At 41.4% G+C, this 16,969-nt stretch overlaps 1 protein-coding gene across 1 annotated transcript in view; it reads left to right on the top strand.

Moving 5' to 3' along the window:
- Positions 1 to 16,969, top strand: part of usp43a (ubiquitin specific peptidase 43a) — a 452,509-nt gene that overhangs the window by 419,406 nt on the left and 16,134 nt on the right. Inside the window, exons 10-13 of the mRNA XM_059948710.1 lie at positions 3,097 to 3,174; positions 7,822 to 7,951; positions 11,889 to 12,008; positions 15,147 to 15,375. Coding sequence (XP_059804693.1) covers positions 3,097 to 3,174; positions 7,822 to 7,951; positions 11,889 to 12,008; positions 15,147 to 15,375 — 557 coding nt within the window. The remainder of the gene's footprint in view (positions 1 to 3,096; positions 3,175 to 7,821; positions 7,952 to 11,888; positions 12,009 to 15,146; positions 15,376 to 16,969) is intronic.

Here is a 16,969-nt window from a genome sequence, read left to right on the forward strand (position 1 = left end):
TCATAGCAACATCCTTGTAAGTTTTCTCTGTATTCTTTTAACCATTATTACATCTTTCCTGTAGCTATATGACTAAAACTGCACTCAATACTCCACATTAGGCCTCACCAAAGTCTTGTACAACTTTATCACATTTTCTGTACTTGATACTTTGACTTGTGAAAGTATCAAGTGCCAAAAGCTTGGCTTAGGGACATGTCTTTGCTTCCTGTCCTGAATCCCTGACTTACTGAATGGTTATCCATTGCAGTAATGTTGAAAAGAGGTACAGCAGCACTGTCACCACTGAGGCATCCATATATTCAGTATCTCATCGGGTGGTCTCCAGACTGAGGAAGCACTCGCTGCTAGTGGTAGGACATCCCCTCTATTTTGGAGTGATCTGGTGAGGTCTCCTGTTGTCAATAGTAAAAGTCTCCTCTAAATAGCAAGTAATGAACTCGCAGGATGTACTGTTTGTTCTGCAGTGGGCTTAAAGTCAGACCTTTTGGCAGAAATGGAGGCAGTGCTATGCCATTAGGTACACATCAAATGCTAGGAACTGGTCATTTGAAATGTCCAATCCTGCCTTTCACTGCATAGGCCCTACCCTAGTTTAACTGTACACAATGAGTCACCTCACACTTATCAAAGCTGAAAGCCCATCTTCCTAACAGATCAAGAGCTCTATGTGATTCATTGTAACCTGTTTCACTGTCAACAAAGTTGCGACTGGATTCACCTGGAGATGCTCAGAAAATGGATTTGCTTCAATTGAAATGAAAATTTGATTATACAGCACCGTTCTTTTTTCCCTCTCAGCTGTACACAAATTTATAAGCCAAGCATTTTCAAAACCTTGATCTTATTTTCACACTCTTGCTATATTCTGGTATACCTGCTGCAAATGTAGCCAAGGAATGTTTATTCAGCCGCATGTAGGACATGTGCCTGGATGCATTTTGCCTAAATTCTCAGCTTGGTGGCATTTTCTCTGCAGGCAGATCCTTACACAGATGAGTCAAGGTTGCCTTTTCCCTCAGTTCTTGGTTCATGAGCAACCTCGTTGCTGTTTGACACTGAAGTGAGTTTGAAGTGCCTCTATCGACTTGCCGCAACAGCATCTGCTGGCCTCCACCAGTGTCACATTCACAGCTATCCATGGACTCTCGATACTGATTATCCTCCCTTTGCCAGCCACAGAATCCTTCCATATACTTTGTAAATAATCCAAAATTCCTGGCCTGGCTACTGCCTCTCATTACCTAAATTCTTACCACACTTCATTCGGTGCTCTATTTGTTTATTATCTAGTTCAGTGTCCTTATTTTCCTCTCCGACATATTGACAGTCTAACTCAGCAACTTCACGAGACTTGTGAGCCTATTGGTCTTCTCATTCTGTTGTCCTTCTAATGTTGCCTTCTCTTCATTCCTCTTCATGATGAAGACTTTTCAGCTATTGTACCCTACAAGTCATTGTCCTCAGTAATCTCAACATCCACCCATTTAATTTTGTTTTCCGTCATTCTCCCTAATCCTCCTTCCATTCCTAATTATGTTGCATCTTTAAAGCCATAGAGATATTTCACGACATGAAAGACTCCATTTAGGAAGATAACTGGAAGTATGACTAGAAATAGTTGTTCTGCACTGAACCACTATGTGCAGGAGATGTATGTTTGTAGCTGAAGTACGTTTCTACTGATGCAAGGTTAGCTGTGAGTTTTCAAAAAACCTAATTTTGCTCAAATTTGGTCAGTTCCGCAGCTACCTTGTGTCAGTGGTACCAAACTAAATTTTGCACTATGACACCCATGAGTGTAGCTAAAAGTGGATCCAAATGGTTCTTGGACAATGCAGTCGTCAAAACCAAGAACTGTTTGTTTTGCATCATTCCAAGATAACCCACCAACAACTGGATAATTACTGTGGCTGAAGGAAAACAGGTTCAGATTCATTTATTTATCACATGTACATTGCAAAATACAGCAAAATTCATCATTTACATTACCAAGCAGCACAACCTAACGATGTGATGGGGGCAGCCTGCAAGTGTTGGCACCTGTAATGGTGCCAAAATAGCGTTCCTACAATGCTCAGTAGAACAACGTAGAACACAACAAGCAACAAAACTACAACAGCAAGTCAAGTCCTATTCCTTCCTTCCACCCACTGACCGCAGGTTAGGGCCACCTTCAGCCTCCAGGGGACTTGTGGATTCGCAGACATTTTGACTTCCCCAAAAACTCTCAGAGACACTCTTACCCAGGCTTCCACAGACAATCAGTCTTCAGGCTTAAATCTTTGGTATTAACCGCAGGACTTGCCAGTGACGATGAATGATGGCCTTGAACATTAGACCTTGAACGCTGGTTTCACTGACTCGCTTACGAGGGAGTCACTGGCCCCAGTGTTGACTGCTGAACAGAACTTCAATCTGCTGACAACTCGCTAACCTGAGTGGACCTCACTGGTCTGACATACGACCACAGATATCTGGCACCTATGTCACTGACCTCCAAATGTGGAATGGGGACTTGGACTCCAGCCTGACCTCTAATTCCTCCACATCCCTGCCCCTAAACACTAACCGGACCAATAACTCCCCTCTCTGTCCCTAAAACCATCCCTTCTAACCTAAAAAAGCAATTAAAAAATCTGAGGCACCAACTTGAAGGAGACCACAGCTTAGCCTTTTCTTGGTCAAAAGATGATGGTCGTGTTTTGTTTATTTTCATGTAAACTCAAAACCTGAAGTAAAGCCCGAGAATGAGGCAGGCACTATCTACAGAGAAAGAAAAAAACATTTGATTGGTTCTGTTGCCTTACAGGGGAGAAGCTCGGGACTCTTCTCAATCAGGCTTTAATTGAAAGCTATTGCAAGAGTACTCCATAGAGGAATTCATTAATATCCAATATATAATACTGTGCACATGTATTTTCAAGCATGGCACATTTGAGAGACTGGCAATGGGACAGCTGTGTGTTTGTTGCTCTCTTTTAAAACGTGTATTAATTTGGTGTGTGGGAGAATAATTTGCTTTGGTGGTTTCAATATAAGGACCATACATGAAAGATCTGTCAGTTATTCCAACATATTCTTGTTATTTTTAAGGGCATTGCGTTCCTGTGGTCCAGGTGGGCCCCCGCATATAAAGCTCCTCCTAGAGTGGGATCAGAGGACAAAGGACAGGTGAGTCAGAAGCTACAGATATTGAAGAACTATGCATTGAAAAGCAAAAAAAATGTGGACGCAGGAAGTCTGAAGTAGAAACAGAAAATGCTGTACAGGAAGTATATGTAAGAAGAGAGAACAGGGTTAAGACTTCACGTCAGAGACCCTTCATCAGAACTAGAACAGTGAGGTTAAAAGGATAGCTTTAAGTATCAGGAAAGGTATGTAGGGCAAAGTAAAGGTAAGTAAAATTTAATCTTGATAAGTGAGAAGTGATGCATTTTAATAGGTCAGAAGTGTCATGTACGCAAATAGGTCAATACAGAGAGTATTGAGGAACTTGGACCAAAGATTCCTGAAGGTGGCAGCACAGATAGATAAGGTAGTAAAGAATTCATACAGGATGCGTGCCACCAGTAGTCAGGACATAGAATATAAGAGTTAAGGTACAGCATCATACAACTTTGATGAAGCCACTGGAATTTTGTGAACACAAGAGATTCTGCAGATGCTGGAAATCCAGGGCAGCACAAACAAAATACTGGAGGAATTCAGCAGGTGAAGCAGCAAGTATTGAAATAAACAAACAGTTGATGTTTCAGGCCGAGACACAGCATCTGGTCAGGAAAGAAAAGGGGAAGAGGAGGGAGGGAGAAATATTACTGGACATTGAAGAATTTGATGTTCATGCCATCAGGTTGGAGATGAGGAGAAGAGGCAAGAGAATGGAAGAAGAGGGAAGGTGGAGGAGAAATGGAAAAAAAAGAAAAAATACTGGAAGGGGAGATCAATTTTCATACCATCAGGTTGGAAGCTACCTAGAAGGAATATAAGGCCATAGACCAACATATTGGAGTGGGAATGGGAATTGGGATTAAAATGGTTGGCTACTGGGAAATCCTGCATTTTGCGCATGGAGCGAAGATGTTTGAAAAATCAGTCCCCCAATCTACATCAGGTCTCACCAACGTAGAGGAGGATACATTGTGAACACCAGATATAGTAGATGGCCCCAACAGATTCGCAGATGAAGTGTTGCCTCACTTGGTAGGACTGTTGTGGTCCTGAATTGAGGTGAGGGAGGAGGTGAATGGGCAGGTGTGGCATTTCTTCCACTTGCAGGGATAAGTGCTAGAAGGGAGATTCGTGTGAGGGGTGAATGGACAAGAGAATTATGGAGAGTGTGATAGAGAGTGAACCCTGCAGAAAGTGGAGAGTGGAGGGGGGGAGGTAAAGATGTGTTTTTGGTGGTAGGATCCATTTGGCGGAAGTTGTGGGGAATGATGTGTTAGATGCAGATACTCATGAGGTGGTAGGTAAGAACAAGAATTTTATCCCTGTTAGGGCTGAGGAAAGATGGGGTGAAGACAAATGCCAGGGAAATGGAGGAGATACTGGAAAGTGGAAGAAGTGCTACACCTGCTCATTCTCCTCCTCCCTCACCACATTCAGGGTCCCAAACAGTCCTTCCATGTGAGGCAGTGCTTCACCTGCATATCTGTTGGTGTCGTCTCTAAACAGTGCTTCCAATGCAGCCTCCTCTATATAGATTGGGGGACTGCTTTGTCGAGTGCCTCCTTTCCTCATTCTGCAAAAAGCAAGATTTCCCAGTGGCAAAATTCCCCATTTTAATTCTAAAACCATTCCGGCATGTAGGTCCATGGCCTCCTCTGCTGCCACAATGAGGCCACTCTCAGGTTGGAGGAGCCATTTGGGTAACCTCCAACCTGATGGTATGAACATTGATTTCTCCAGTTTATGGTAATTTTTCTTCTCTTCTCTGCTCTTCACCTACCTATCATTTTGTTCTATTACCCCTGCTCCTTTCCTTTCTCCCATTGTCTGCTCTCCTCTCCCACCAGATTATTTCTTCTCCAGCCCTTTACTTTTGCCACTTATTACCTCCCAGCTTCTTACTTCACATCCCTCACCCAGACACCCAGCTTCACCTATTGCCTTCTAGCTTGTACTCCTTCCACTTCCCCCCACTTCCTTATCCTCACTTATTTCCATATCCTTTCCAGTCCTGATGAAGGGTCTTGACCGGAAATGTTGACTGAATCCATAGATGCTGCCTGACTTGCTGAGTTCCCCAAGCACTTTGCATGTTTTGCTCTGGAATGTTATGAATACTTTTGATCACCACAGTGTAGAAAAGCCGTGATTGCTTGGGAGAAGGTGCAGAGGAGATTCACCACGATGAAACCTGGGATGGAGTGTCTCAGTTATGAGGAGGGACTAGATAGGTTAAGATTGTTTGCTTTACTTGGAGAAGAGAGTAGGTGGAATGGGGGGCAATGGACATGATTGATACGTATTATTAAGGCTTAGATAGCGAGATCAAAACTCTTCCTCTTAGCAGAGGGGACTATAGCCTGAGACATAGTGTTAAGCTAAGAAAAAAAGTTTTCAGAGGTTTAGATAAAGGAGGAATTTTTACAACTTGGAATCCAGAATGCAATGCTGGGACCAGAGTCTCTCTCTGCATTTAAGATTCACACTTGAATCACCAAGTCATAACAGGCCAGGGATCAGGTGCTGGTAAACAGGATTAGAATAGATGGGTACATGATGGCTAATGTGGACAAGGTATGTAGAAGGGCCTGTCTGTGGTGGGAGGGATGGATAGGACAAAGGAGTCCATGGGGAGATTTGAAAACAATGAAATTGAGAACATGGCTTGAAAGTTTCAAAGGCTCACTTATTATCAAAGTGTACAACTCTGAGATTCTTCTTCTCCAGATAGCCATGAAACCCAAAAAAAGGGCAATTTGATCATCATACCTCCAACCACCTCCCAACATGAAACACAACTAGAATGCCACTTCCCCCAAATCCATTTTCCCTGCACAAAAAAAATCGAGAAAGATTGCTGAAAGCACAGAATGTAAAAAAAGCTATAAGACTTGAAAAAGAAGTCCATTGTCCAAATCCATATCCATATTTGTCCCCGTGAACACAGAAAAACCTTGGTAACATCCTCTGGGTATAGCAGCAGGCCACACAGGCTCCCCTCTTTAGTAGAAGATCAATCCCACCAGCGATCAGAAGACAGGCAGCTGGAGCTTACCTTCTGCACCAGCTCTTCTCTGTACGTGGGACATTATAAATTAGGTCATGGCACAAAATTTTAGGTGAACATTGCTTATGCGAGGTAGGTCATAAGAGTTGGCTTGCAAATGCAAGAAATAGTCACGTATCGAAAAAAACAAAGGGTAACGGAAGAGACCTGGTTTGCTGTAGGAATGAGTCATCCAGTCAAATGAGTTAATGAGGGCAGTTAGAGGGTGATTTCACTTTATCATATCGCATGGTTGCTGATGTGGGCAGGGTAGACTGGATTTACCAGAGAAAAAAACTGAGCCAGCATCACAGATTGATGACCTTGAACTGAAGTGACCTGTTGTGATACAAATGTAGAAAGAGAGTTAACTAAGATTGGAGAACTTGAAGTTAGTTCTGGAAAACTGAAATGTATCCAGATGAAAGATGAGGTGCTATTCCTGAAGCTTGAAGTGGACCTTGTTGTCACAGTACAGAAGCTCATGGACAACTGAATGCAACCTGTTTGGTTCCTTCATTGCAGAGGAAACAACAAACATCAAAGGCAGTATACTATATTTGAAGGAGAACAAGAGAATTGCTGCTTTAGTTATCTACTTGCGTCCCTCTGTAGCATCAACCTTGATCTTTTATCTACAGAATTATATTATTAAAATGTGGTACAATGTAAATGAGCAGTATGCACCAACTGAAAGAGCCAATCCTGACACGTTATGAATATGAGTTAGTGGGAACGTTGCCAAGCAAAATAATACAATGCTTCTGATAAAAGTAAGAATAGTGAAGCTCCTTGCTGATCATAAAATCGTGCGTAGAGTCAATAGGTCTATCAGCACTATTACAAATTCCGATCTGACATTAATACCCACATAGGTTTAATGGTTGCAAGAGACCTCTTAAATTTTTATCATCTTGAATTCCCTACACAGGGTCCGGAAATGTAAAATGAGATTATTTTGAATTCAAGTCCATATCTCTTGCTTTATAGAGGCAGTTGTAGTCACAGTAAATGTAGTCCCAAATTAACACCAGATGAGGCCATCTGGAATTCATTTTATTAGCTTTTCATTCCCACAACAGGTTAAACATACAAGCTAGTGAGTATGCTAGGAGACATTTGGTGCAGCCAATGCAATTTTGTATCCAGGTATCTCTACTAAAATTGCTTAAGAGCATACATTGATGTGGGACTAGATTATTGAGCTGAGAGGAAATGCAGGGTGAACTAACATCTATCACCATGGAGACAAGACAAATCAAAGTTATTTAAGGTTATAGTTATTTAAGATAACAAACTCTTGACAGCAGATTCAAATACAGGAATTGTGTGGACAGTTTTGAAGTAATGGAGAATGATACCAGTATAAAATACAAACGTAGATTGAGAAGAGAGATTAAAGGACCTATGAGAGAACTACATTTTTGGTAAGAGGACTGCTTGAAGGATACACAGTTGTGTTTGATGTGGTATGGTATGAAGATCTAAGAACTGCAATGGTCTTCCAGTGTTGTATGTTCTAATACATCCATACTGCTCTGTAGGAAGTAAAACAGAATTTAATGAAGCATGTAACCCCGCTAGAATATTCCTTTGCTTTTCAGCTTGTTTGGAAATATTCAGGAAGAAGTAATCCAGGATGCAGAGAGTGTTCGCATCCAGCAGCAGGCACACCAGCAGGCACACAGCTGTACACTGGCTGAATGCTTCGAACTTTATACGAAGGAGGAACAAGTAAGAAGGCTGGTTGGGCTATCTGACTTGTAGACCGATATATATGCCATACATCAATGCTGCAGGTTTAGAAATCTTCTTAACACATTGCATTAACATAACATTGTGTGTCAGCTAACAATATTTCCAATAGCCCTGTAAACACTACCGTTCTTGATAGAAATGTCTCCAGAACAGTTCTGCAGGTTTCTCTGTGTCACGTAATGCTGCAGCAGCTTCAACATACACTGATGTTTGATTCACTGGATGTTTCTTGTAAAAAAGATTTTGAATCGCTGGTCTTGGTAACAATGACCATGAAACCAAGACGGTTGTAAAAACCCATCTAGTTCATTAAGGAAGTTCACCATGATTACCATTCTCGTCCACTTGTGCTCCCTCATCTGCAGCAATGTAGTTTATTTATTTGGAAGTATAGCATGTAAAGGCCTTCTGGCCCAATGAACCATACCACCTAGCAGCCCACCTATTTAATATTAGCCTAATCACTGGACCATTTATAATGACCAATTAACCCACTAACTGCTATGTTTTTGGAGCGTAGGAAGGAACCCTGTGATTCACAAACCCTCAGAGACAGCACCGGAATTGACATCTGAACTCTGATGCACTGGCCAGTTACAGCGTTGCGCTAATGGCTATGCTACCATGGTGCTTAAATGACCCTGCAAACCTCAACTCAAGTTCAAGTTTATAATTGTCATTCAATCATATACATGAATACAGCCAAACACAGCAGTGTTCCTCTTGGGCAAAGATGCAAACCACAGTACCAACAGTCACACACAGCATATAGCACATATAAATATGATAGCAGAAGAACATACAGTTGCAAAAAGTATTTTTTTTAAAAAACATATTAATAATATAACCCAAGTCTGTGATTGTCGTGGCCTGCAGATTAATGGATGTTTTCCTGGGGTCACTTTTCTGCAAGAACAGTCCGCAGCAATTCCTCATCTCGTGCAAGGGCAGATAATCACAGTCTGGCTTGACTCTCCAGGAGCAATCTCTGGGGAGAAGCACCAACAGGATGGGCCAGCCCCCGACACAGTATGGAATCCAGCGGCACACAGCCAGCTCCAGCATCTCTTTCCTGGGTGGCCGTAACAGGCTATCCTGACGCTTGAGGTCCTAGTCCACGCCACAGATGAGGTCATGCAGCAACCCAGCCGTCAGTCACGCCGGTGAATCAATCAATCGGACTCGCAGTATTCTACACAGCCAATGTTCAGCAGAGTCTTGTGATCACAATAGGTCAATCACTTCCACTGTTGGCTGGATCGCCCACCAGCTTTGATGCTTTTCTCCTGAGGTGGAAGAAGCAGGTTGCAGCATAGTGCACAAATCTAGTTCTACTACGATTGAGTAACTTGCTCGTTCGGTAGACCTGCCATACTCACTGTTTGTAATCTCCAGCAGTGTCTTGCGAATGTAAAAAAAAAAGGCATAAAGGGCGAAAGGGCATCAGAGCGCGTCGCCATCTTACTGGAAGCTAGACGCAGCTCCACAGCCTGCCCATAAAAGAACATACTATGTGACAAGCAACACTCTTCCAGCTACAGGGCACGATACTGCTTAAAACATGGATCCTGCAGGGATCAGCTGAGATGCTTGGGGTTTGCAGGAAGAGAAAATTCTCATGGAACTAGGCAGGCTGGTGCAGAGCAGGAGCTGTGCAGGGATCCACAATGACCTTCCAGGAACAGAGTTAGTCACCCCTGACAGGTTGTTGCTTGGGAGAAGGAAGAATACAACATGAGCGCTACGTAAGAAAGCCTGGAGAGCACTCCAAGCCCCCTCTGCTTCTGAGCATCAAAAGAAAATAAATAAGGCATTCTATTCTTCAGTATGGAGCTCAAGTAATCTCCTTCATCAAGCTTGAGCAGCAGCCTATTTAAACATGGCAGAGTGATCCTGAGGCAAGGAAGCTGAGAGTGACCATGACCTTGTTCTCCATACATAAAGTAGTCGAGGTTCACCTGAGAGACTGTATTTGAAGTCAGAGGTCTTGCTTTGTGAGGGATAAGTTCTGTTGTGGGTTTTTTTAGAGCTTTTGGGCTGAAGGTGACATCAGAAATGAAGATAAACAATTAGCTTTATTTCAAAGTTCAAAGTAAATTTCTTACTCAAGTACTCAATTTCTGGTGGGCATTCTCAGTAGATACAAAGAAGCTGCATCAAATCAATGAAAATTCACACACAGGGCAGACAAACCACCCAAAAGACAAAAATCAGTGCAATTACCAAACATGAAAAATTATAATAAATAAGCAATAAATATCGAGAACACGATGTGAAAAGTTCTTGAGAGTGAACCCATAGGTTGTGGAAACAGTTCAGTGTTGGCTGAGGGATAATAACTGAAGCCGGTTTTGTGGGTCCTGAGGCTCCTAAATCTCCTTCCAGATAGCAGCAGCAAGAAGAAAGCACAGCTTGAATGCTGGGCTCCCTGATGATGGATGTGACACTGCTCCTTGTAGATGTGCTCAGTGGTGGGGAGGTCTTTACCCATGATGGTCTAGGCTGCATCCGTTATCTTTTGTAGGCTTTGACATTCAGGGGCATTGGTGTCTCATTCCAGGGCGTAACGTAGCCTGTTAATACACTCTCCACCGCACATTCATAGAAGTTTTAGATGACATGATGAATCTTTGCAAACTTCTAAATAGAAGCATTGCCATACTTTCTTTGTAGTGACACTTATGTGCTGGACCCAGGGCAGATCCCCTATAATGACAGTGCCGAGGAATTTAAAGTTGCTGACACTCTCCATCTCTGAGCCCCAATGACAACTGGCTCATGGACCTCTGGTTTCCTCCTCCTGGTTAATAATCAGCTAGTTAATAACGCAGAGCTGTAGTCAATGAAGAACATCCTAATGTACGCATCTTCACTGTCCAAATGTTCCACAGTTGAAATGAAATGTGTTGGGATGGTAGGCAAATTGGAGTTGATCCAAGCCCTCCCTCAGGCAGGAGTTGATGTGTTTCATCACCAACCTCTCAAGTCACTTCATCATATGGGATGTAATTGCTACCGGATGATAGTCATTGAGACAAGTTATACCACTTCCGTTTTGGGCACCATTTGTCACAGTACATCAAAACATATAGTGAAATGCATTGAGTGTGTCAAATCGAATCAACGAGGTTAGGCTTGGGCAGCCGCAAGTGTCACCACATTGCTGGTGCCAACATAGCATGCCCACAATTCCTAACCCTATCCCTTCTGTCTTTGGAATATTAGAAGAAACCGCAGCACAGAGAGGAGATTCATGTGATCACAGGGAGAACATATAGACTCCTTACCAACGGTGGAGGGAATTGATCGCTGACTGATGATCACTGGCATTATAATGTAGCTGCACCAGCTGTTACGCTACTGAGACAAATATTTTGAGTTTTGCACTATTATTGAATGGTGGGGGGGAAATAAAAGGAATCACAAGCTGTATACTTTAAAAAAAAGTCAGTGATGGAAGCTAAATTTTGCATCCTATAAAAGAAATTCTTAACGATGCATCTAGAGCTTAATTGGGTTTAGTCTGACTGCAGGAAAGTCTTTAGTCTACTCTACTCATTTCTCCCATATCATAAAATCAACCATTCCACATGGAGGTTTGAGCAAATGGCTTAACGTTGGATCTCCAATATGCCAGTCCCCATGAGATTCATAAAAATGGGTCACCCTTCTGTTGGTGCTTGTGAGTTATTGGCAGCCAGCTTCCAACAGTCTAGCTGCAATCAGCACTTTACCAACTGCTGAACTGCTGCTCATGAATTATTGTTTGACGTGGCATCATGTTGTGGCATAACTTGTTGCCATACTTGAGGTACATAGAGTGCACACCCCAAACATTAGATCCTATTTTCTGGTACAAGCTATTTCTCAATGATGAGAAGCATGATAATGTGAGTCATTTCTTTTTCTACAGCTGGCTCCCGATGATGCCTGGCGGTGTCCCCACTGCAAAAATCTTCAGCAGGGGATGGTCAAGCTTAATCTATGGACTTTGCCCGACATTCTTATAATTCACCTGAAACGATTTCGCCAGGTATTTATGAGTAAAAAATGAGTAGTTATTTATTTAATATTTATTATTTGATGTGCACTGACTGTCATTGGATGCCGTGGTTAAGTGTGTTCTTATTGGCTGTCTGAGCAGTGCACCATTTTGCAAAGAAATTTGTTTAGTTCTGTATTTTTCAATGATTTGGGCCACCAAAGTGTGCAGCAGTGCTCTTTGTGAGTAAGAATGCATAAACTTAAATTTGTCCCGCATTTGAGTTGATTGTGTGCTTAATAATGATGTATTTCAGCCTTGCTATTGAATTCTACTTTTAAAATTTGTGTAAACAAGTTAATGTCTTTTTATTAAAATTGCGTCACAATCCAACACACATGTGACACACATACCTACAGCCCATCTCACTGCATGCAGGTCTCATCCATTCAGATACAGAGCGTCCTCTGAATGTAAGATCCTGAGGCCCATTTCCCAGAAAAACTTGATGGCCATTTTTTCCTCAAGACACTTATTGACTTTGGAGTAGATTTAAATAAATTACTATTAGTTGAAATATATATTTTAAAAAACAATGTCGCGCATCATAAAATGTTAATCAATATTAAAAGTACTGAAGTAAGTAAAATTTTTACCTTCACATCTTTCTTCAGAAGAGCAATGACCAAATTCAAAATGATGGTGTTGCTGCTCTTGTACCAGACAACTTTGGAGTAATACCGAGGAGCCTCATGCTGAATCCATCCAGCCCCTCTGTTCTAATGCCCCACCACTGGGATTGGTAAACACTCGAGCAGTGGAACAAGAGATCAGAACAATAGTGTCTGACCTTCTTCTCATCTCGCATTTCTATGTTTGACCACGAGCAGGCGTCCAAGTTGTGCTGAACATGGAGTGGAGGGAGCTGGTTGTTCTCAGTGGAAAGATTAGTCCAGCCTATTATCTCATAATGTGACATTAAGACAGTTTATCTCATTACTTTGAACACTCCGTGGGTAATCTGCACATCCGCTTAAGAGGTTGTACAGGACATGTCTTCAAGAATCATTTTAACAATTTCAACAGCTATCTCTGACTCAGATTTGCAGCTGGCAAAATTCAGAAATGCTCAACAAGAAGGTGGTTGTCACTTTCCTAGGGATGTATTACAGACCTCATAACAGTCAACACTGTTATGAGGAGCAGAATTGTAGGCAAATAGCAGAGCAATGTAATAAAAATGAGAGTTACTGTCCAAGGAGATTTCAATTGTCCAGATGATAACTGGGATTATTTTAGCATAAACAGCTTCAATAGGTTGAGTTTTTGAGATGTGTGCTGGCGAGCTCCTTGTTACAGTAAAGAGATAAACCAACAAAGGAAGGAGCATTACTGGACAGTGGGAAATGTAATGGGTCAAATAGAGACAGCGTGAGTGGGGGAACATTTTGGAAATAGTGACCATAACTTCATATATTTCAAAGTGAGTGTGGCGAAAGGTAGGGATAGACAAGTGATAAAGGTAACAAATTAGGGAGGGGAAGCCCTATGTCATTAAAATAAGGTTGGAGTTGATATGCCCAAGACTGAGAGCCTTGCAGGTATGTCTACCTCTGTGAGAATCATTCAGGATTTCAAGGCCAGCATATTCCTTCGAGGTGAAAGCCAGAGGAAACAAGTACGGGAAATTCTGGATGTTGAGGTATACTGAAGGTTAGGTAGCTGGCTGGTATAGAGAACTAAAGAAGGAGAGGGTCTGCCAAGCTATGGAAAGTATTGGGAGGCAATTAAAAAGAATATAAGGAAGGCCTAGCGGCATGATGAATTATCACTGGCAGACAGGATTAAAGTAAATTTTATGATGTTTTATAACTTTATTAAGGGAAAAGAGTAACTGGGCAAAATATCAGCCCCACTAAAGACAATGCATGGCATCAAAAGGTATAGATGAGGCCCCAAATGAATATTTGAAATATAAATGAATATTTTTCATCAAGATTCACAAAGGAAAGAGACTTCGTAGATGGTGTACAGCAAAGAAGAAAATGAAATTCTATTCAGGTACCCATAAATAAAATGGAAGCACTTGGTTTATGTGGGCTTACAGGTAGATAAATTCCCAGGGTCAGCTAAAATTACTCCTAGGCTGCTCTGGGTGGCAAAGGAAGAGATTGTTAGAACTCTGACTGAGACTTTTAAACCTTCACCGTCTATCAGATGACTGTAGGACCAGCCAGGTCTGTTTGTCTGGAGTGGAGGAGGTTAAGAGGGTTATGGTTGAGGTGTATAGTTACACAGAACGTAGATGGGATAGATTGTGGGGAAAATTGGCCCCACGTGAAAGGTAGGTAAAACTAAAGAACATAGATTTAGAGTAAGGAGTAAGAGCCTTAGAGGGAATCCGAGTGGGGTCATTTTTCTCTGTTGAGTGGTGAGTACTGGGAATGTACTACTTGAAAGAGTGATGGCAGCAGAATCGCTGGCAGCACCTAATAATTGCTTAGATGATAATTTTAATTGTTTAAGTTTAGAAGATCATGGGCAAGCATTGAAAAGTGGAATTAACATGGGCAGAATGCCTGTTTGCATGCTGTACATTTCTAAGACTTCAAAATCAAGAAAAAGGTTTTTGTGAAAAGCTTTCATTTTAGCCTCGAGTGAATTTTCTTCAAGATAAAAAAGGTCTGGGCGAAATTGTCTTAAATGAAGAAGCTTTTTGAGCAGCAGTGACCTTGTGTAAATATTCATTAAATGAACTTTGGTTAGAGTCTGGGAGTTAACTTCAAATTCTACTAATCCTACAATATAACACTGCAGTTCACTTGATTTCACTTTGTTTGGATATTTGTTGATGAGCCATGATTATTTCATACCCACACAGGAAACAGAAATAAACATACACACTTAACTGAACTCATGCATTCTTAAAGTAAGTATCACAATCTTAAACGATTGTGGTTTTAATAATCTTTCAAATAATGCAAAGTTGTTAAAATACAGTTATAGTTTGTTTTTGTGTCAGTATTTTCAAGTAACTAACAGGGACATGAAGGAGAAGACGTTTCTTTTCTCTCCTCATGAATTGTGGGAAGTAAAAGGATTACGACAATAATTTGTTGAAAGTTTTTTCTTTATTAGAATATCAGACAGACATAGAAGTTTAATATGTGGTATTTTTCCATTTTTCAGGTAGGAGAGAGAAGAACCAAACTGTCCACCTTAGTGAAATTTCCACTCATTGGCATTGACATGGCGCCACACGTAGTGAAGAGAAATCAGAGCACTAAAAACTTCTTAACCCATTGGTCACCATGGCGACGCCCACGTACTCCCTCTGGGAGTAAAGATGAAAACTTTGTTTATGACTTGTATGCTGTGTGCAACCACCATGGGAGCATGCAAGGAGGTCACTATACCGGTAAGATCTCATTATTCTGGCACTTCAGCGCAACGTGTCCTTGATCAACATTGTTACATTAGCTTATACATATGTCACACAACAGGGCAGCCTTACGATCTTTAAAAATAATGCAGGGTCTTGTCCTGAAACATTGATCATCCCTTTGCATCCACGGATGTTGCTTAACCTGTTGAGTCCTTCCAGCAGTTTGTTTGCTCAGCCTTAAGATTGAAATGTGCCCAAAACAAACAAGTATATTTCAAGTTTTAATCTTCCTCAGTAAGTCAAATTTAACAGGCCTGGTTCTGTTTTGTTAGCCTTCAGCTTTTGTGGCCTTAAAAGCAGCTAGCTTACTCCTGTGCTGAAACAGAGATTCATCCAATTCTGTTGTCTGTACTCCAGGAGAGGGCTGGATTGTTAACTAATTTATAAATATTGTTGAAGGCTAATTGCCACTTTAACAAGTATTTTTTATTAAGTGAAACCAAGGGAGCTGGTAAGTTGTACAGCTTCAAGAAACTTAATTCACTTGAGTCAGAACCTTGCAATTGAGAATGTTAAATATATCCACAAAACGCTACATGTAGTGAAGAGGAATCAGAGCACTAAACACTTCTTAACTCATTGGTCCTGACATAAACGAGGACTTCTGATCCCTTAAGTCTACAGCACCAAACAACTATTAAGAAATAATTAACGTGTACTCATACTTAGCAATATTTTGTGGTTTTTGGCAAGGTTCAGTTTAACCAGCAAGTGGTCTCGTGCACAGGCACTGGTTTACTTAAAAGCAGCAGAACACGATCTTCCGTGAGCAACTTCACTAGCAAACTTTGCTCGCATTTTATCTAGGGCTTTTATTTATAGCATGCACTTCCTTCAAGCACCAAACATTTTGATCAATTTTGGCGATTACATTTAATTGTGGTATATCTCTTGACTTACCATAGTTCACAATTGGCCTTCAAGTCTAAGAGCTAGCTTCTTAAAAGTATATCCCCTGAGAATCACAGAGTCATACAGCAAAGAAACAGGCCCCTCGACTCAAATGACCCATGCCAACCAAGATTCCTATTATGCTAGTTCCATTTGGGCCACATCCCTGTAAACCTTTCTTATCCATGTACTTTTTCAATTACCTTTTAAACTTTGTTAATGTACCTGCCTCAACTACTTCCTCTGGTAGTTCATTTCATATACAGGTCACTCTCTGTGTGAAAACGTTGCCCCTGAACTACTTATTAAATTTCTTATCTCTGAATTTAACTATGCCCTCTAATTCTTGATTCCCTAACACTGGGGAAAAAGACTGTGCACGTTTGTCTCATCCTTGCCTCTTTTATTTTTATACACCTCTATCAGATCACCCCTCATTCTCCTGTGCTTCAGTGAAAGAAAGCCAATTTTTTCATTGCTCAAACTCTCTCTCTCTATAGCTCAGTCCTTCGAGTCTTGGCATCTTCATAAAGCTCTTCTACACTCTTTCCAGTTTATGGCATATTTCCTGCAGCAGGATCACCAAAACTGAACGTAGGGTTCTAAATGCAGCCTCACCAACATCTTGTGTAACCGCACCCTAACCTCTCAACCTTTAAATGTAATGGCCTGAATG

This window comes from Hypanus sabinus, chromosome 23, assembly GCF_030144855.1.
Source record: "Hypanus sabinus isolate sHypSab1 chromosome 23, sHypSab1.hap1, whole genome shotgun sequence".
NCBI lineage: Eukaryota > Metazoa > Chordata > Chondrichthyes > Myliobatiformes > Dasyatidae > Hypanus > Hypanus sabinus.